This window comes from Sus scrofa, chromosome 13 (assembly GCF_000003025.6).
Source record: "Sus scrofa isolate TJ Tabasco breed Duroc chromosome 13, Sscrofa11.1, whole genome shotgun sequence".
Taxonomy (NCBI): domain Eukaryota; kingdom Metazoa; phylum Chordata; class Mammalia; order Artiodactyla; family Suidae; genus Sus; species Sus scrofa.
In genome coordinates this window covers 79,795,278-79,817,630 of record NC_010455.5, presented here as the reverse complement: position 1 = coordinate 79,817,630, position 22,353 = coordinate 79,795,278, and the positions used below count along the sequence as shown (strand labels likewise).

Genomic DNA, 22,353 nt, shown 5'->3' with positions numbered 1-22,353 from the left:
CTGCTGTACAGCAAAGTGACCCAGTTATACATTATATATTCTTTTTTCCACATTATCTTCTATTATGTTCCATCACAAGTGATTATAGTTCCTTGTGTTATACAGCAGGATCTCATTGCTCATCCATGCCAGATGCAATAGTTTGCATCTACTAACCCCAAACTCCCAGTCCCTCCTACTCCCTCCCCAAATCCATATTTTAAAGGTACATATAATTTTTTCGACAAAATAAAAGGACAAAGTAAGGCTAAGGAACAAGAAACTATCAAAACTGATAAAAACTTTTTTAAATTGGTCAAAATGGACATCCAGATATATGCTATATAAATATTTTATTTTTTATATAAATATTTTAAAGGAATATAATTTATACATTTAAATAGATTAGAAACAGCTGAAAGTTGGAGAAATTGCCTATAATTTATCATAGAATGGCACAGACACAAAAATAACAAAAAGAGAATACGAGGTATCAGAGGAAAGGAAGTTCTAACATAAGACTAGTGAAGCTTCAGAGGGTGGAAATAGAGTAAACATTATATTGATAAAAGAAAAAAATCATTATATATATTTTTGGAGGTTCCCAGGCTATTGGTCAGATTGGAGCTGTACTTTCTGGCCTACACCATAGCAACACTGGATCTGAGCCACATCTGCGACCTACACCACAGCCCACCAAAGCACCAGATCCTTAATCCACTGAGCAAGGCCAGAGATCGAACCTGCAAACTCTTGGATGCTAATCAGATTCGTTTCTGCTGAGCCACCATAGGAACTCCTCAATATATATTTTTGAGTGTCCACTATACAGATGAGAGTGTTCCAAATTTGGAAACACAGCAAAGAGTTAGTTAAAAATCACTGCCATCATGAGCTTATACTCTGGTGAAGAGAATACAGAAGGTAAACAAGATAAATAAAGAAAATGCACAGTATGGTAAATACTTAAAAGTGCTAAAAATTAAAGGGAGGTAGAGGGTCAGAGATTACCATTTTAGATGGTGTGCTTGGGGAAAGCCTCAGAGATGAGGCCTTTTGAGTCATGGTCTAAAACAAACGAGGAACCATGCAGGTGGATGGGAGAATAAGAACAACTGCAAAATCTGGGAGTATGCCTGTCAATACTGACAAATTCTAGGAAAAAGCACAGAGGCTAGACAGCTATAACAGAAGGAGTAAGGGGGAGAGTTTTAGGAGGTACTCTCTGACATAATGGGGTGGGGGGAGTCCAGATCACATAGAGCCCTATATGCCCATACAAAAACACTGGCTTTGACCCGGAGTGAAATTGGATATGTTTGAGCAGAGGAGTGACATGATCTGACCTACGGTTTAACAGAGCCACTCTAGCCATGGCGTGAAGACTAGCCTGAAAAGAGACAAAAGATGAAAAGAGGCCATTTAGGAGGGCTCTACAGTAATTCACTAAAGGGATGAAAATGACAGCAGAGTGGCAGCAGGAAGGATGGTAATAAGTGTTGCAGTACAGGATATGAAATGTGAAAGAAAGACTTTCAAGGATAAATACAAGTTTTTGGCTTTGAGCAAAAGGAAGGAATTGCCAACTACTGTGATGGGTAACATTTTGAAAGGATCAGGTTTGGGGAAATATGAGGAGTCAAATTTGGACATAAAGTATAGGCTGCCTACTATTAGATTGACCTGTATAAAATTGGTAATAGTCAATTATTCTGATCTACAAAAATGAAAACTGTATATGATTCAACATAACAGATATCCAGGAGAAAATGCTGACAATGTAGCTGGATGTTCATGGAAAAGGTGTAGGACGGAGACTCAGATCTGGGAGTCACCAGATCTGACTCCTACAGATAGCACTTAAAGGAAGACATAAAGTTGATTTAAAAAAAAATAAAGTCAACAATGGGGTCCTGGGGTAGGGCAACCTTCAGAAAGAGGAGAAAAGAGCTAAATAATGTGGGGGTCACTGATGAAGTAATGAGAGTGCTTATAGATGACTGGCATGGACAGAAGTGTAGTAAGAGTGGGTTCAAGAGAGAGTGAGAAGAGAGAATGCAGGCATAGGTGACTAATACAACAGTTTTTGTGTATAAGGAAGAATAAAATTGATGGAGAAACTGGAGGAAAAGGACAGTTTTTGTTTTGATGCATTTCCTGGTGGCTCAGCAGGTTAAGGATCCAGTGTTTTTACTGTTGTGGCCCTGGTCACTGCTGTAGCATAGGTTTGATCCTGGGCACAGGAACTTCCACATGCTGTGTGCATGGCCAATAAAAAAAAGAGAGTTTTTGTTTAAGATGGAAGTGTTTACCTCTCAATTACATATTGAAGGGAGATGGGATTAAAATGGTGGAATAGAAGGACTGGAGCTCAACTTCTCTCCTAAAAGCAAAAAACTACAACCAAATGCTGAACAATCTTCAACCAAATGGACTGGAAACTTTCAAAAAGGCATCCTACTCCAGAAGACAAAGAGGAGATCACATCAAGAGGTAGGAGGGACAAATACACGATATAAGCAACCCCATACCTCCCGGGTGGGAAGCCCCACAGACAGGAAAGTAACTGTACCAGAGACTCACCTACAGGAGTGAGAGTCTGAGCCCCACGTCAAGTCCCCAATCCTGGGGATCTGGCATTGGGAGAAAGAGTCCCTGGAGCATCTGGCACTGACGGCCAATGGGGCTTGTGTGCAGGAGCTCCACAGGACTGGGATAAAATGAGACCCCATTTTTAAAAGGTGCACACAGACTTTCACATGCACTGGGTCCTGGGGTAAAGCAAAGTCTCCATAGGAATCTGCATAAGACCTGACTGCAGTTCTTAGAAGACATCCTGGGAAAACAGGGGAAGAATGTGGCTTCTTGTGGGGGAAGGGCATTGGAAGCAAAGGTCTTGGGAATATTCATCAGCATGGCTTTCTCTGGAGGTGGACATTTTGGGAAAACATGGCCCCACCCATCAGCACTGAGAAGACCTACGGCAAACAACAATCCAGGTGGGATCACAGCCCCACCCATCAGCAAACAGGCTGCCTAAAGACCCCCCAGGCACACAACTGCCTCTAATCCCATCCAGAGACAAAGCCCCAAAAACCAGAGAGATAGGAATCAGCTCCACCTACCAGTGGGCAGGCATCAGCCCTCCCATCAGGAATCCTACAGTAAGCCCTTGTACCAACTTCAGCCACAGGGGGGCAGACATCAGAAGTAAGAGAGGCTACAACCCTATTATCTCTAAAAAAAGTCACCACACCAAAAACCTATAAAAATGAAAAGACAGAGAACTATAACTCAGATGAGGGAGAAAGGAAAAACCCCAGAAAAACAGCTAAGTGATCAGGAGATTCTCAGCCTCCAGGAAAAAGATTTTAGACTGTTGATGCTGAAGATGATGCAAGACATTGGAAATAAACTGGAGGCAAAGATGGATAACTTACAGGAAACACTGACCAAAGAAATACAAGATATAAAACTTAATCAAGAAGAGGTGCAAAATACAATAACTGAAATAAAAAATTCATTAGAAGAAGCCAACAGCAGAATACAGGAGGCAGAACAAATAAATGAGGTGGAGGACAGATTAGTGGAAATCACAGATACAGAACAGAAGAGAGAAAAAAGATTTAAAACAAATGAAGAGAGTCTCATAGAATTCTGGGACAACATTAAATGCACCAACAACCGTATTATAGGGGTGCCAGAAGGAGGAGAGAGAGGAAGGGACAGAAAAAATATTCAAAGGTATAATAGCTGAAAACTTCCCTAACATGGGAAAGGAACCATGGAAAATCCACGAAGCACAATGAGTACCATACAAAATAAACCCAAGGAGGAACACCCTGAAATACATATTAATCAAACTGACCAAAATTAAAGACAAAAAGAAAATATTGAAAGCAGCAAGGGAAAAGAAACAAATAACATACAAGGAACCCTGATAAGGCTATCAGCAGACTTTTCAACAGAAACTCTGCAGGCCAGAAGGGAGTGGCATGATATACTTAACATGATGAAAGAAAAAACCTCCAACCAAAATTACTTTACCCAGCAAAGCTCTCATTCAGATTTGAAGGAGAAATCAAAAGCTTTACAGATAAGCAAAAGCTAAGGGAATTCAGCAACACTAAACCAGCTGTACAACAAATACTAAAGGAACTTCTCTAGGCAGAAAAGAAAAGACAGCAGCGGGAAATAAAGTTCCACAAATGACAGGCTCACCAGTAAAGGTATATATACAGTAAAGAAACAAAATCATCCACACACAATTATGCCACCAGAATCAGAAATCATGAGAAGAGGAGGGTATGCATGCAGGACGCTGGAGATGCACTTGCAATTAAGAGACCAACAACTTAAAACAATCTCATATATATAGACTTCAGAGTAACTGCAAAACTTCAGAGTAACTGCAAACCAAAAATCTACAACTGATACACAAACAAATAAGAAAAAGCAACTCAAATACAACACTAAAGATAGTCATCAACCCACAAGAGGAGAGAACAAGAGAAGAAGGGAAGAAAGAAGAGCAACAAAAACAAATATAAAGCAACTAATAATATGACAATAAGAACATACATATCAATAATTACCTTGAATGTTAATGGAATAAATGCCCAAACCAAAACACATAGACTGGCTGAATGGTTACAAAAACAAGACCCATATATATGCTGTCTTCAAGAGACCCACTTCACTTCTAGGAACACATACAAATTGAAAGTGAGAGGATGGAAGAAAATACTCCATGCAAACGGAAATCAAAAGAAAGCTGGAGTAGCAATACTCATATCAGACAAAATAGACTTTAAAATGAAGCCTATTTTAAGAGACAAGGAAGGTCACTACATAATGATCAAAGGATCAATCCAAGAAGACGATATAAAAATTTTAAATAGCTACACACCCAACATAGGTTCACCACAATATATAAGGCAACTGCTAATAACTTTAAAAGGACAAATCAACAATAACACAATAATAGTGGGGGACTTTGACACACCACTTACAGCAATGGACAGATCAACCAGACAGAAAATCAATAAGGAAACACAGGCCCTGAATGAAGCATTAGACCAGATGGACTGAATAGATATTTATAGAAATTCCATCCAAAAGCAGCAGACTACACATTCTTCTCAAGAGCACACAGAATATTCCCTGGATTTATCACATCCTTGGCTACAAATCAAACCATGGTAACTTTAAGAAAATTGAAATCATATCAAGCATCTTTTCCGACCACAACCATATATGACTAGAAATCAACAATAAGAAAAAAAAACTGCAAAAACACAAACATGTGGAGAATAAACAACATGCTACTAAACAACCAATGGATCACTGAAGAAATCAAAGAGGAAATTTTAAAATACCTAGAAGCAGATTACAACAAAGATACAACACTCTAAAACCTATGGGATGCAGGAAAAGCCGTTCTAAGAGGAAAGTTTATAGCAATACAAGCCCACCACAGGAAACAAGAAAAAGCTCAAATAAACAAGCTAACTTTGCATCTAAAGCAGCTAGAAAGAGAAAAACATACAAGACCTAAAGTTAGTAGAAGTAAAGAAATCATAAACATCAGAATAAAGTCAATGCAATAGAAACAAAGAAAACCATACAAAAGATCAATGAAACAAAAAGCTAGTTCTTTGAAAATATCAAAAAAATTGATAAACCCTCAGCCAGATTTACCAAGAAAAAAAGAGAAAGGACTCAAATCAATAAAATTAGAAATCAAAGGAGAGGTAACAATGGACATCACCAAAATACCAAGGATCATAAGAGGCTACTATATGCAACTATATGCCAATAAAATGGGAAACCTAGAAGAGATGGACAAATTCTTACAAAACTACAATCTTCCTAGACTAAACCAAGATGAAATAGAAAAGATGAATGGACCAATCATAAGTTTTGAAATTGAAACTGTGGTTAAAAGACATCCAACAAACAAAAGTCCAGGACCAGATGGCTTCACAGGTGAATTCTATCAAACATTTAGAGAAGAGTTAACACCTATCCTTCTGAAACTATTCCAAAGAAATTGCTGAGGATGGGACATTCCAAACTCATTCTATGAGGCCACCATCACCCTGGTACCAAAACCAGACAAAGATTCCACAAAAAAAGAAAATTACAGACCAATTTCACTGATGAACATCAATGCAAAAATCCTCAACAAAATACTAGCAAACCACATCCAACAATACATTAAAAGGAGGAGTTCCCGTCGTGGCGCAGTGGTTAACGAATCCGACTAGGAACCATGAGGTTGCGGGTTCGGTCCCTGCCCTTGCTTAGTGGGTTAACGATCCGGTGTTGCCATGAGCTGTGGTGTAGGTTGCAGACGTGGCTCAGATCCTGCGTTGCTGTGGCTCTGGCATAGGCCAGTGGCTACAGCTCCAATTAAACCCCTAGCCTGGGAACCTCCATATGCCACGGGAGCAGCCCAAAGAAATAGCAAAAAGACAAAAAAAAAAAAAAAGGATTGTACATCATGATCAAGTGGGATTTATCCCAGAGATGCAAGGATTCTTCAATATCTGCAAATCAGTGTGATATACCACATTTAAAAAATGAAGAATAAAAGAATAAAAAAATGAAGAATAAAAGAATCAAATAGACACAGAAAAATAGACACAGAAAAATCCTTTGACAAAATCCAACACCCATTTCTGATAAAAAAAAAAAAAAACTCCAGAAAGTGGGCATAGAGGGAACCCACCTCAACATAATAAGGCCATATATGACAAACCCACAGCTAACATCATTCTCAATGGTGAAGAGCTGAAAGAACTCCCACTGAGATCAGGAACAAGACAAGGATGTCCACTCTCACCACGACTCTTCAACATAGTTTTGGAAGTCATAGCCACAGCAATCAGAGAAGTAAAAGAAATAAAAGGAATGCAAATTGGAAAGGAATAAGTAATATATCACTGCTTGCAGATGACATGATACTATATCTAGAAAATCCTAAAGACGCTACCAGAAAACTGTTAGAGCTCACCCATGAATGTGGCAAAGCCACAGGATACAAAATTAATACACAGAAATTGACGGCATTTTTATACACTAACAATGAAAGATCAGAAAGAGAAATTAGGGAAGCAATTCCATTTACCATCACATCTAAAAGAATAAAATACCTAGGAGTAAACCTACCTAAAGAGACAAAAGACCTGTACTCTGAAAACTCTAAGACGCAGATGAATGAAATCAAAGATGACACAAATAGATGGAAAGACATCCCATGCTCTTGGATTGGAAGAGTCAATTTTGTCAAAATGACTATACTACCCAAGGCAATCTACAGATTCAATGCAATCCCTATCAAGTTACCAAGGACATTCTTCACAGAACTCAAACAAAATATTTTAAAGTTTGTTTGGAAGCACAAAAGACCCAGACTAGCCAAAGACATCCTGAAAAAGAAAAATGGAGCTGGAGGATCAGGCTCCCTGGCTTCAGACTATACTATAAAGCAACAGTCATCAAAACCATATGGCACTGGCACAAAGATAGACATATCGATCAGTGGAACAGGATAGAAAGCCCAGAATTCAACCCACACACCTACAATCAACTAATCTATGACAAAGGAGGCAAGAATATACAATGGAGAAAGGACAGCTTGTTCAATAAGTGGTGCTGGGAAAACTGGACAGCCACATGGAAAAGAATTAAAGTAGAACACTCCCTAACACCATACACAAAAACAAACTCCAAATGGATTAAAGACCTATATATAAGACCAGATACTATAAAACTCTTAGAGGAAAACATAGGCCAAACATTCTCTGACATAAACCACAGCAACATCTTCTCAGATCCACCTCTTAGAGTATTGACAATAAAAACAAAAATGGGACTTAATTAAACTTAAAAGTTTCTGCACAGCAAAGGAAACCCTAAACAACACAAAAGACAACCCAAAGAATAGGAGAAAATCTTTGCAAATGAATCCACTGACAAGGGATTAATCTCCAAAATTTGTAAACACCTCTTACAGCTTAATACCAGAAAAAAAACAACCCCATCAAAAAATGGGCAGAAGATCTAAACATACAATTCTCCAAAGAAAACATACAGATGGCCAAAAAACACATGAAAAGAAATTCAACACCACTCATTATTAAAGAAAAGCAAATCAAAACCACTGTGAGGTACCACCTTACAAGAGCCAGAATGGCCATCATCAAAAAGTCTACAAACAATAAATGCTGGAGAGGGTGTGGAGAAAAAGGAACCCTAGTACACTGTTGGTGCGAATGTACATTGGTGTAACCACTGTGGAAAACATAATGGAGATTCCTCAGAAAACTAAACATAGAACTACCATTTGATCCAGCAATCTCACTCCTGGGCATCTATCCAGAGAAAATCATGGCTTGAAAAGACACATGTACTCCAGTGTTCATTACAGCACTATTTTCAATAGCCAAGACAATGGAAACAACCTAAATGTCCATCGACAGAGGAGTGGCTAAAGAAGATGTGGTACCTATACATGATGGAATATTACTCAGCCATTAAAAGGAATGAAATACTGGCATTTTTGGCAACATGGATGGACCTAGAATTTATCATGCTAGGTGGAGTCAGTAAGACAATGAGACACCAACATCAAATGCTATCACTTACATGTGGAATCTAAAAAAGGGACACAATGAACTTCTTTGCAGAACAGATACTGACTCATAGACTTTGAAAAACTTATGGTTTCCAAAGGAGACAGGTTGGGGGATGGAGGGATGTACTGGGGGTTTGGGATGGAAATGCTATAAAATTCGGTTGTGATGATCATTGTACAACTATAAATGTAATGCATTCATTGAGTAATATAAAAAATTATATATTGAAGATATTGATGCAGTGCAGGTAGCTAAAATTTGATAATGCTGGAGAGAAATGGGAAAATTGCTAGAGTGATGTTCTTGAAGAGGCAAGATGAGATGAGGTCAATTGCACAAAGGAAAGGAGTGGCTTTTACTACTAGGAATAAGATATTTCATCTACAAGAACAGGAGGGAAAGCAAAATATATAGTCCCAATGGATTTTGGTGAGATGTAATTTGGGGAACTGGAGAAAATATTTTCTGATTGCTTCTTTTGTGTCAGTGAAAAAGAAGCAAGCTGACTATCCAGGAGATAAAATAATGGATGATATATTAAGAGGTCTGCAGAGAGAATAGAAAGCACGTGATATTCACCTAAAAGAGTGAATGGAGTAAAGCAACATAGTAAGATCAGTGGGCAGCATTAGGAGCCCACCTGATGTGAATGATCATGAATATAAGGTGAGACCAGTCAATGGGGTGAGGCTTTTTCTCCAGCCCTCTTTAGCTGCAAAAGTCCAGACAGAGAGTAGCAGATATATCAACTAGGAAAGCAGGAAAAAGGAAAGGGAGATGAATACATAAACATGAGTAAGACTGATATCAAAGAAAGTACTGCTTATGTTTTCTCTAAGAGTTCTATGGTTTCAGATCCTCCATTGAAGTCTTTAATGCATTGCGAGTTGACTTTTGTGTATAGTGTGAGACAGTAGTGGTCTAGTTTCATTTTTTTGCATATGACTATCCAATTTTCCCAACATCACTTATTGAAGAGACTATCCTTTATCCATTGTATGCTCTTTGCTCCCTTGCCACAAATTAATTATCCATTTATGTGTGGGTTTATTTACAGGTTCTTAATTATGTTCCATTGATATATGTATCTAATTTTCTACAAATACCATGCTATTTTGATTACTTTGACTTTACAAGTTTTTAAATCAGCCTTGTTCTTTTTTTTTTTTTTTGTCTTTTTTGTCTTTTCAGGGCCACACCCACGGCATATGGAGGTTCCCAGGCTAGGGGTCTAATCAGAGCTATAGCTGCCGGCCTACACCACAGCCACAGCAATGCCAGATCTGATATCAAAGAAAGTACTGCTTATGTTTTCTGTGACCTACGCCACAGCTCACAGCAATGCCGGATCCTTTACCCACTGAGAAAGGCCAGGGATCAAACCTGCAACATCATGGTTCCTAGTCGGATTCGTTTCCACTGTGCCATGACGGGAACTCCCCAGCCTTGTTCTTTTTTTTAATCAGGTTTGCTTTCACTATTCAGGGTCCCTTATGGTTTCTGTGAATTTAAGCATATTTTATTCTGGAGTTCCCATAGGCCAGCAGCAACAGCTCCGATTAGACCCCTAGCCTGGGAACCTCCATGTGCCATGAGTGTGGCCCTCAAAAAGACCAAAAAATATATATATATTTTATTCTATTTTTGTGAAAAATGTCCTTGGGGTTTTGATTGGGATTGCCCTGAATCTGTAGATTGCTTTAGGTAACATGGACATTTGAACAGTGTTATTTCTTCCAATCCATGAGCACAGAATGCCTTTCCACTTATTTGTCTCCTCAGGCAAGGGAAACACAAGCAAAATAAACAAACAGAACTACATCAAACTAAAAAGCTTCCAGACAGCAAAGGAAATCAGTAACAAAATGAAAAGAGAACCTACCTAACAGAAGAAGATATTTGCAAATACTATATCCAATAAAAGATTAATAGCCAAAACATAGAAAGAACTCACAACTCAACAATGACTAAAAACCAAACAACCTGATTAAAAAACGGGTAAAGGACATTTTCCAAAGAAGACGTAGATGGCCAACAGGCACATGAAAAGATGTTCAACATTACTAAGTATAGATTGATGCAAATCAAAACCACAATGTCTTGGAGTTCCCATTGTGGCTCAGCAGGTTAAGAAACCAACTAGAATCCATGAGGATGTGGATTCAATCCCTGGCCTCTCTCACTAGGTTAAGGACCTGATGTTGCCACAAGCTGCAGCATGAGTCACAGATGCAGCTCCAATCTGCTGCTACTGTGGTACAGGCCAGCAGCTACGGCTCCAATTCAACCCCTAGCCTGGGAAATTCCATGTGCCATGGGTTGTGGCCCTAAAAAGGCAAAAAAACACAATGTCTTAGAGTCTATATTTCTTAAAGTCTATTTTGTCTGGTATGAGTATTGCTAATCCAGCTTTATTTTGATTTTTATTTCATGGAATACCTTTTACCATCCCATCACTGTCGGTATATATGTGTCTTTAGATTTGAAGTGATTCTCTTGTATGCAGCATATATATGTCTTGTTTTTGTATCTATTCAACTGCTCTAGGCTTTTTTTTCAAAGCAAAACCTTTTATTGAAGTACAGTTGATTTACAATGTTGTATTAGTTTCAGGTGTACAGCAAAGCGATTACAGTTATATGTGTTCTATATTCTCCTTCAGATTATTTTCCATTATAGGTTATTACAATATATTGAATATAGTATAGTTCCCTGTGCCATATAGTAGATCCTTGTTTATCTATCACCCTAAGTCTTTTGATTGGTAAAGTAATTACTGATGTGTATGCTCATATTGACATTTTATTAATAGTTTTGGTGTTGTTTTATACTTCTTTTCTTCCCCTTTCTTCTTCTTTTATTCTTTCCTCTTGTGATTTGATATTATCTTTAGTGTTATATTTGATTCCTTCCTTTTTTTGTTGTTGTTGTTTTTTTTTTTTTTTTTGTCCACACCCCCTGGCATGTGGAAGTTCCCTGGGCCAGGGATCGAATTTGCACCACATAGCAACTGAAGCCACTGCAGTGACAACACCAGACCTTTAACTCACTGCACCACAAGAGAATGCCTCCTTTCTTTTCTTCACATGTGTATCTATTACAGGTTCTTGGTTTGTGGATACCACAAAGTTTATATGCAATTGTTTTAAATTGCTAGTCTCAAATTTCAAATTCATTTTGACAACCCTGCAGCATTCATACTCTCCTCCCATCATGATTTGTTTCATGGTTTTTTTTTTTCTTTTTTGGCCATCCCATAGCACATGGAGTTCCTGGGCCAGGAATCAGACCCAAGCTGCAGTTCTGACTTATGCCGTAGCTGCAGCAACAACAGATCCTTAACCCACTGTGCCAAAACAAGGATCAAACCTGTGTACCAGCAAGGCAGAGACACCGATTATCCTGTTGCATCACAGCAGTAACTCCTTATGATTACTGTTTCTGACATCATATTTTACATCTAATTGTTTTGCATGCCCCCAAACTGCTTATTGTAGATATACATGATTTTACCACTGGGGGTTTTAAACCTCCTACTAGCTTTGTACGTGGTTGATTTTTTTTTATCTTTACTGTATTTTTTTATCTCTCCTAAGAAAAGGGAAATATAAGCAAAAACAAACAAGTGAGACTTAATTAAACTTAAAAGCTTTTGTACAACTAAGGAAACCATCAACAAAATTAAAAGATAACCACTAAATGAGAGAAAATATTTACAAATGAAATAACCAATAAAAGGTTGATATCAAAGATATATAAACAGCTCATACAATTCAATAACAACAAGAAAAATGATTAAAAATGAGCAGAAGACTTCACAAGACATTTTTCCAAAGAATATGGTTGGCTAACAGGGACATGAAAAGATGCTCAACACAACTAACCATCAGAGAAATACAAATAAAAACAGCTGTGAAATATCACCTAATACCTCTCAGAATATCTAACATCAAAAAGACTACAAATAACAAATGTTGGATAGGTTGTGGAATAAAGGGAACCCTTCTACACTGTTGGTGGGGATGTAGTTTGGAGCAGCCACCATGGAAAACATTATGGCAGTTCCTCAAAAAACTAAAAATAGAACTACCATATGATGCAGCAATCCTACTCCTTAGTATATATTAAAACAAAATGAAAACCTTATTTTGAAAAGATACATGTACCCAAATGTTCACAGCAGCATTATTTACATTAGCTAAGATATGGAACAAACAGTGTCCATCAACAGATGAATAGATGAATGGCTAAAGAAGATATGATGTGATACATACATACACACATATATGTAGTGGAATACTATTTAGCATAAAAAAGAATGAAATTTTGTTATTTGAAGTAACATTGATGGACTTAGAGGGTATTATTCATAGTGAAATAAGTCAGACAGAAAAAAACAAATACTGTCATGTTACCACTTAAATGTACAATCCAGAAAATAAAACAAACTAGTGAATATAAACAAAAAAGAAACAGATTCACGGATATAGAGAACAAACTAGTGGTTACCAATGGGAAGAGGCAAGGTAAGGGATTAAGAGACATAAACTACTATGTATAAAGTACCTAAGCTACAAGGAATATAGCCAATATTTTCTAATAACTATAAATGGGACATAATCTTTAGAAATTATTAAGCACTATGTTGTATACCTTAAACTTATATAATATGGCAAATCAACTATACCTAAATTTAAAAAACTAAAAAAAAACCACAATGAGGTATCACTTCATGCCAGTTAGAATGGCTTTTATCAAAAAGGCAAGAAATAGCAAGTGTTGGTGAGTTATGTGGAGAAAAGTGAGCCCTCATACACTGTTGCTGAGAATGTAAGTTGGTATAGCCACTATGGAAAACGGTATGAAGATTCCTTAGAAATTTAAAAATAGAACTACCATATGATCCAGCTATCCTACTTCTGGGTATTTATCCAAATAATATGAAAACACTAATTTGAAAAGACATGTGCACCTCCATGTTCATCGCAGCATTATTTACCATTGTGAAGATACAGAGACAACTTAAGCACCCAGCAATGAATGAATGGATAAAGAAGATGTGACATACAATGTATAAAATATAGATATAGCTATAGATAGCCATAGAAAAAAATGATATCAGGAGTTCCCGTCATGGTGCAGTGGAGGTGAATCTGACTAGGAACCATGAAGTTGTGGATTTGATTCCTGGCCTCGCTCAGTGGGTTAAGGATCTGGTGTTGCTGTGTGTGAGCTGTGGTGTAGGTCGCAGACACAGTTGGGATCCTGCATTGCTGTGGCTGTGACATAGGTTGGCAGCTACAGCTCTGTTTCAACCCCTAGCCTGGGAACCTCCACATGCTGCAAGTGTGGCTTTAAAAAGCAAAAAAGAAAAAGAGGAAATCAGAGTTCCATTGTGGTGCAGAGGGTTAAGAACACAAGTAGTATCCATGAGGAAGGGTTGGATCCCTGGCCTTGCTCAGTGGGTTAGGGATCTGGCATTGCTGCAAGCTGTGTCATAAGTTGCAGATGCAGCTCAGATCCCATGTTGCTATAGGCTAGCAGCTGCAGCTCCAATTAGATGCCCAGTCTAGGAACTTCCATATACCAGAGATGAGGCCCTAAAAAGAAAAAGAAAAAAGATTAAATCTCTTTCCATTTGAAACAACATGGATAGACACTGATAGTATTATGCTAAGTGAAATAAGTCAGATGGAGAAAGCCAAATGCCATATGACTTCACATATGCACAGGATATAAAAAACAAACAAACACACAAAATAAAACATAGATACAGAGAACAGAGTAGTGGCTACCAGAGGGGAAGTGGTGGGGAGAGGATGAAGTGGGTAAAAGGGATCAACTGTATGGTGAATATACAAACTAAATCTTTGGCGGTAAGCATGCTGTAGTGTGTACAGAAGTGGAAATACAATGTTGTCCACATGAAACTTATATAATGTTATAAACCAATGTTCCCTCCATTAAAAAATAGTTTTTTTAAAAAAGAAAAAGATATAGGAGTTCCCATCGTGGTTAATATGACTAGCATCCATGAGGACACAGGTTCAATGCCTGGCCTTGCTCAGTGAGTTAACGATCCGGTGTTGCCGTGAGCTGTGGTGTAGGTTGCAGACGCGGCTCGGATCCAGCGTTGCTGTGGCTCTGGCATAGGCCGGTGGCTACAGCTCCGATTGGACCCCCAGCCTGGGAACCTCCATATGCCGCGGGAGCAGCCCAAGAAATAGCAAAAAGACAAAAAAAAAAATTGTGATTGTAGAGGGGTCACAATTTAGAGTAATTGTTACTGAATCAGTTTTATTTGGCCCACACAGCAAGACAAACTCTGAGATGCTGAGGTGTGTAGCAGAAAAAAAGGTTTATTCACAAGGCAGCAAGTGAAGAAACAGGAGAACAAATCTCAAATCTGTCTCCCCAAGGGCAAGAGGCAAGGGATATTTATGAGATGAAGAAGTAAGATGCCCTGAGGTTCAGGGACCATGGGGAAAGATGACTGGAATAAACAAAAAGGTGAGTTATCATCATTCTGGCCAGCTGCAACTAAGCTACAGGTTTCTTCATAGGATGCATGTTCAGAAAATGGTGGCATTTGCATGTTCTGAGGATAGCGTTTTGCCCTTCAGCACCAAAAGGTCACCAATCAGACACTCTAGCATGCCCAGGGAGAGGGTCAGTAGTCACAACCAGTCTTAACCAGCTATAGTTCAAACTGGATAATAACTCACTCCAAGTTTCAGAAAAACAACTTGGGTAAACATCTAAAGACTTTTATGGAGAAATACTATCTATGGGGATTGTGAAGGGTCTTGTAACTTACTGTTTAGGTTGCATGATGCTTGGAGGATATGCAAGTTTTTGTAAAAACAGTTAAAGTGAGCTTGATCGGTAAAGGCAGTTTACAGTTTACCATTATTAAGTTATCATTTAATGAATCTAACTGATGACTCACATCGATTTCATAACAAGGTTAAGAGTATGCTTCAATGAGGTAGGAAAGAGAACAAAAAACTGTTGAAGGGGAAGAGAATTCAGAAGCCAAGATTTGGATAAAGAAGGAATCCATGAGATTACTAAAATCACCACAAATTGCAACAGATAAGTCGAGCGCTAAAGTCTTCAAAGGCTATGATAGAGACTTTGCTACTGGTACATTTGATAAATGACTGATATGTAGTATGACTGAGCCCCAATTTTTTAAAACAATATTACATTTAATTACATATTGTGGCAAGACCATAAAGCCAAGAAGAGAGCGATGAGATAGAAAGTGAAGAAAGTCATTTCAAATAAAATGTTCAGCAGTGGCCTTTTTGAAAGGTACTCTCTGAGTTGGTCTCTGAAGAAGAAGGTACCAGCACTGCATACAGCTAGAGGAAGAAAGAGTTGAAATAAATTTTTAAGTTAAAATAATTTTTAAGTAAAAAATGTTTAACTTCTTTAAGTTAAAAAAATGTTTTAAGTTAGAGAGTTCCCTTCGTGGCTCAGTGGTAATGAATCTTACTAGTATGCAGGAGGATGCAAGTTTGATCCCTGGCCTTGCTTAGTGGGTTGAGGATCCAGTGTAGCTGTGAGCTATGGTATAGATCACAGACGCGGCTCGGATCTGGCATTGCTGTGGCTCTGGCATAGGTCAGTGGCTACAGCTCTGATTCGACCCCTAGTCTGGGAACCTCCATTAGCCATGGGTGTGACCCTAAAAAAAAATGTTCAAGTTAACATTTCAAGGAATTAGATATAAGGATGGATAATAAAGTATATGAAAAAAAATGATCTACTTTGCTTGGTAATCAGAAATGCAAAATGAATCACAATGAAATAGAATTTAACTATACCAGGTTTGAAAAGAGTTAAGAGTCTATTAATAAGAAATGTTTCCAAGGATGTAGTGAAATTCATACATACTCTGCTCACAAGGATATAAAGTTTGAAAAATATTTTGGAAAAAAGAAGAGGGATAATCATTACCTATTAATTTGAAAAGGCACACATAGGACCAATTAGCAATCCACTCGTAGATGTATACAATAAATATATTTAAGAATCTATGGTTTAAAACTAGGTAAGTTTGCATTTGATGCCTTCATCTAACACAAACTAGGTATATATTTAATTTTTGAAAATTTACCCGACCACTCTGAGCTTCAGGTGTTGTGAAGACTAAAAAATATCATTTTTGGAACTCCCATTGTGGCTCAGTGGGTTAAAAATCCTAATTAGTATCGATAAGGATGTGGGTTCGATCCCTGGCCTTGTTCAGTGGGTTAACGATCCAGCATTGCCATGAGCTGTGGTATAGATCACAGATTCGGCTCAGATCTGGTGTTGCTGTGGCTGTGGCACAGGCTGGCAGCTGCAGCTCCAAATCAACCCCTAGCCTGGGAACTTCCATATGCCACAGATGCAACCTTAAAAAGACAAAAAATAAAATAGAAAATTAAAAAATACATCATTTTTTTTTTCAAAAAGGGCAGGAGGAAACTTTTTCAGGTCATAGGTATATTTATGGCATTTATTGCGGTGATGGTTTCACAACTGTATACTTATCTGCAAACTCAAGTCATACACATTAAATATGTACAGCTTTTTGTATGTCATCATACTTCAACAAAGTTTTGGGCTTTCTTTTAAGAAAAAGATCATTTCCCCACAGCTCACATCATTCTGAATGGTGAAAAGCTAAAAGGATCTCTGCTAAGATCAGGAGCAAGACAAGGATGTCCACTCTCACCACTCTTATTCAACATAGTTTTAGAATTACTAGCCATGGATATGAGAGAAGAAAGAGAAATGAAAGGAGTCCTAATTACAAAAGAAGTAAAATGTCACTGTTTGCAGATAGCATGATACTATACATTGAAAATCCTAAATGCTACCAGAAAACTACTAGAGCTCATCAATGAATTCAGAAAAATTGCGGGATACAAAATTGATACACAGAAATCTCTTGCATTCCTATACACTAAAAACAAAAGATCAGAAAGAGAAATTAAGGAAACAATCCTAATTACCATCTATTCAAAAAGAATAAAATACCTAGGAATAAGCCTACCTAAAGAGGCAAAGGACCTGTGCTCTGAAAACTATAAGATGCTGATGACAGAAATCATAACACACGCAGATGGAAAGAAATACCATGCCCTTGGATTGGAAGAAACAAAATACTGTAAAGTGACTATACTACCAAATGCAATCTACAGATTCAATGCAATCCCTACCAAAGTGCCAATGGCATTTTTTCACAGAACTATAATTAAAAATTTTAAATTTGTATGGAAACGCAAAAGACCCCAAATAGCCAAAGCAATCTCGAAAAAGAAAAAGAGAACTAGAGAAATCAGGGTCCCTGACTTCAGATGATACTACAAAATTACAGCTATCAAAACAGTATTGTACTTGCATAAAAGCAGAATTATAGGTCAGTAAGACTGGATAGAAAACCCAGAGATAAACCCATGCATCTCTGTCAACTAATCTATGAAAAAAGGAGGTGTGAATATACACTGTAAAAGGACAGTCTTTTTAATAAGTTGAACTGGGACAACTGGACAGCTGTATATAAAAGAATGAAATTAGAATATTCTCAAACACCATACACAAAAATAAACTCAAAATGGATTAAAGGCATAAATGTAAGGCCAGATACTATAAAACTCCTAGAGGAAAACATAGACAGAACACTCTTTGATATAAATCACAGCAATATCCTTTTTTATCTACCTCCTAGAGAAATAAAAATAAAGCAAAAATAAGCAAATGGGACTTAAACTAAAAGCTTTTGCACAGCAAAGGAAACCATGAAAAAAAGAAAGAAAAGAAAACCCACAAAATGGGAGAAAACCTCTACAAATGAACTTAGTGACAAAGGTTTAATCTCCAAAATATACAAACATCTCATGCACTTTGTATCAAAAAATAAAACCTAATGAAAAAATGGTCAAAAGGTCTAAACAGACATTTCTCCAGAGAAGACAGACAGATGGCCAAAAAGCACATGAAGAGATGCTCAACATAACCAATTTATTAGAAAAAAGCAAATCAAAACTGCAATGAAGGAGTTCACTGGTGGTTCAGCAGGGTTTGATCCCTACCACCACCCAGGAACTTCTGCATGCCACTGGCACAGCCAAGAAAGCAAACAAACAACAACTAAAAAAAAAAAAAACTTACAATGAAGTTATCACTGCATAGCAGTCAGAATGGACATCATCAAAAAGTCCACAAACAATAAATGCTGGAAAAGGTGTGGAGAAAAAGGAGCGCTCCTACACGGTTGGTGGGAATGTATATTGGCACAGCCACTACAGAAAACACCATGGAAGTTTCCCAAAAAACTAAAAATAGAGCTGCCGTATGATCTAGCAATTCTACTCCTGGGCATATATCTGGACAAAATCATAATTCAAAAAGATACATGCAGCTCAATATTCACTGCAGCATTATTTATAATAGCCAAGACATGGAAGCAACCTAAATGTCCATTAACAAAGGAATAAATAAGGAAGATGTGGAATATTAGAATATACTCAGCCATAGAGTCTTAGCCATAAAAAAGAATGAAATAATGCCATTTGCAGTAACATGGATGCACCTAGAGATTATCATACTAAATAAAGGAAGTCAGACAGTGAAAGACAAATATCATATGGTATCACTTATATGTGGAATCGAATTTTGACATTATACAAAAGAACTTATTTCCAAAACAGAGACTCACAGATTTCAAAATTAAATTTATGGTTGCCAAAGAGGGAATTCTGCGTATGGATAAATTAACAGGTTGTAGTTAACATAGACATACTACTATATATAAAATGGATAAATAACAAGGACCTACTGTACACCACAGAGAAATCTACTCAATATTCTGTAATATGGGTAAAGAATATGAAAAAGAATGGATATATGTATATGTGTAACTGATTCACTTTGCTGTACATCTGAAACTAACACAACATTGTAAGTAAATCATACTCCAATTTTTAAAAATCTTTTTAAAAGAAAAGGATCATTTTTTAAAACAGTAGAATGTTGGACATATAATAAATATTCAATAAAACGATTTATTTATACTAAGATTGTTTTAATTTTATAGCAGCTTTAGTCTTCAGGAACAAACTGCCACATATATTTTACTTAACATTAAGACAGAACTCTGAAATCAATATTTTCCATTTACTCCGAAATGAAGGGCTAAGCGTTAAAGATATTACATGGAACACTTAGGTGGGTCTGTTTATGTTGCCAGGAGTGGTCCATTTGAGTGGTATTTTCTCTAGAATGCCCGAAATCAAAGGAAACCGTGAGCCCTAAAGGCGAGTAATATTTAAAGTTCCATTATCAAAGTATCTTCTCTAAAAGTGAGATACACAAGTACTCTGCCCCCTGGAGGACTACGAAAGCATTTCCCTACTATGACCTACCAACCACAGCCCTGGCTATTGGGCATCGCAGATACCGCGATTTCTAGGAGGCGGAGCCTCCGAGGGGGCGGGGCATAGCATGATATTTTGCGACTTGGGTTCCACTGGCGTCGCTTGCAATATCTTCGGCCGTCTGGTGCGCAGACAAATCAGCGTGAAGAGCTGAAGATTCGAACGCAGGAGGCCCAGACCAGCGCCACACGCGCGGCTCCCCCAGAAGCCTGGACTGTGGGACTCCAGAGAGGCGGCCGCGGAGCTCCGAGGATTTGCCTCGCATCGCGGCGTCCTGCGCCCCAGCCGCTTGCCTCACCTGTCGCTGAGACCTGTCAGGGCGTGCAGGTCGAGCCCCTCGTCGTCCTGTGCCAGGCCCCGGAGACGCCTTTAGGTCGAGGTGATGGGCAGCCGGCCCCGCAGCCCCAGCGCCTACCCTGCGGACTGGTGGGCACCAGAGTCCGGAAGACAGGGCCTTACCAAGCGCCGCCGACCCGCGGAGCCCGCAGGCCCCGAGTCCGTGTCCGAGGCGCCGCCCTGCCCGGACAACAGGACAGAGCCCGCGGCCGCGCTCACCTCGGTGGTGGTCCTGGCCGCCGGCTGTGCCCTGCATCTGGCCCTGGACAACGTCGACGTGGTGCTGGAGCCGGAGCCCACGTCCGTGCTGCAAGTGTCTCTGGGAGATCGCACCCTCATTCTAGTCCCCGAGGCCCTCCTGGGCTCGGGCGTCGAATGCCCAGGAGAACAGAATCTGACAGAGGGCGCTTTCCTGAGCGCTCCCGGAGAGTCTCTGGCCCTGGGGGAGGGATTCTTCTGCGCAGCTGTCCCAGAGATAGCCTGCCAAGAAGAGGCCAATGAGGAGGACTCGGACACCGAGTTTCTGTCGCCTGCGATGGATGCTGCAGCCGGCTCAGTCCCTGGGCTGTGCAGTCTCGACGTTGCAAGGCGTTTGACTTGGGCGTCGGGCCCCAACGCGCAGGCCTTTGACTCAGAGCCCTCACTTCCGACCCCCATCTTTAGTCCAGAGAGGCGCTCTCCTCCCCAAGACTACAGCCTGGACTTGCACCTTCCAGAACCCTCCTCCGACTCACCACTCCAACCTCTACCTCCCTCTCCGAGTCCAGGTCCACACGAGCGCCCCCAACGCCCTCATGGTCCTGCGCGCAAGGCCCGGAAATGCCTGTTCCCAGAATGAACTGCACCCTACTACACACACACACACACACACCCACACCCACACATACACACTTCTGGATACCATCCTGGAGGCCCAATGGATTAGCCAGCGTCCTGAATGTCCTACAGCCCAGAAATTAAGCACTTCTTGTGCTAACAATTCCTTTTTCCCTCCAGACTTCTATTCCAGGAGAAGAGGTCAGGAAGAGAAAGCAGATTCTAGACCTCATCTTTGAAATTGAAAATGGAATACCAGACAACGTGTTTTCAGACGTCTGGATCTTTACAAGATCATTCTCATGCCTCTCCATTTTTCCTAGTTTCACATCAGTTATTTTCCCTCCTATTTCTCCCCAAACCAAGAAATTGCCAGATTTCTCATTCTGTGAGGTTTTTTTTTTTTTTTTACATGCTTTCTCATGAATTTATAGACTTAAAGCCATGGCTTTTCTCTTTCTTGGTGTGCCAAGCTCCTTTCCTGGAAAACTGCAAAACAGTATAATGGTTACTATACATAATAGTATGATGTTTGTTCATAGCTTCCTCTTAAACTGAGGACATTCTCTTCCAGTCAGTTCATTTTTCATTACAAATAAATGTTGGATTTTTATCAGATATTTTCAGCATGCATTAGGATGTGCATTTTTTTTAAATCTGTTCATCTGTTGATTCTGACAGATGGACTGATATAAAATGTTTGATTCCTGCTATTCCACATTATTTAAAAGTTTTAAATTCTACCCTGAGTTTTTTCTTATGTAAATCAAACCTCTAACTTTTAAAAAATTAATTTTTTACCATATTTGCTTCACTTTTTTTTTTTAGGTCTGCACCCGGGCTAGGGGTCTAATCAGAGCTGCAGCTGCCAGTCTGCACTACAGCCACAGCAATGCCAGATCCAAACTGCATCTGAGACCTATACCAAAGCTCGGGTCAGTGCCAGATCCTTAACCCACTGAGCAAGGCCAGGGATCGAACCCCCATCTTCATGGGTACTAGTCAAGTTCTTAACCAGCTGAGCCACAACGAGAATTCCTGCTTCACATTTTTATTAAAGAGATAAAATCTACTGGTAAAGCTGAAGTCGACAAGATCATTTCCTCTTTTTAAACATCAATACTCTTCTCTACCTTTTTATTCTTATA

At 39.0% G+C, this 22,353-nt stretch overlaps 1 protein-coding gene across 1 annotated transcript; it reads left to right on the top strand.

The window, feature by feature from the left end:
- Window positions 19,657–22,039, top strand: LOC110256523 (proline-rich protein 23B-like). Its single transcript, XM_021071252.1, has one exon. It carries the CDS (start codon window positions 20,436–20,438, stop codon window positions 21,225–21,227), a length of 792 nt encoding a protein of 263 aa, XP_020926911.1. The 5' UTR covers window positions 19,657–20,435; the 3' UTR covers window positions 21,228–22,039.

Excerpts from the sequence above, each read along its gene's own strand:
- LOC110256523 (XM_021071252.1), top strand. The coding sequence starts at position 20,436 with ATGGGCAGCCGGCCCCGCAGCCCCAGCGCCTACCCTGCGGACTGGTGG.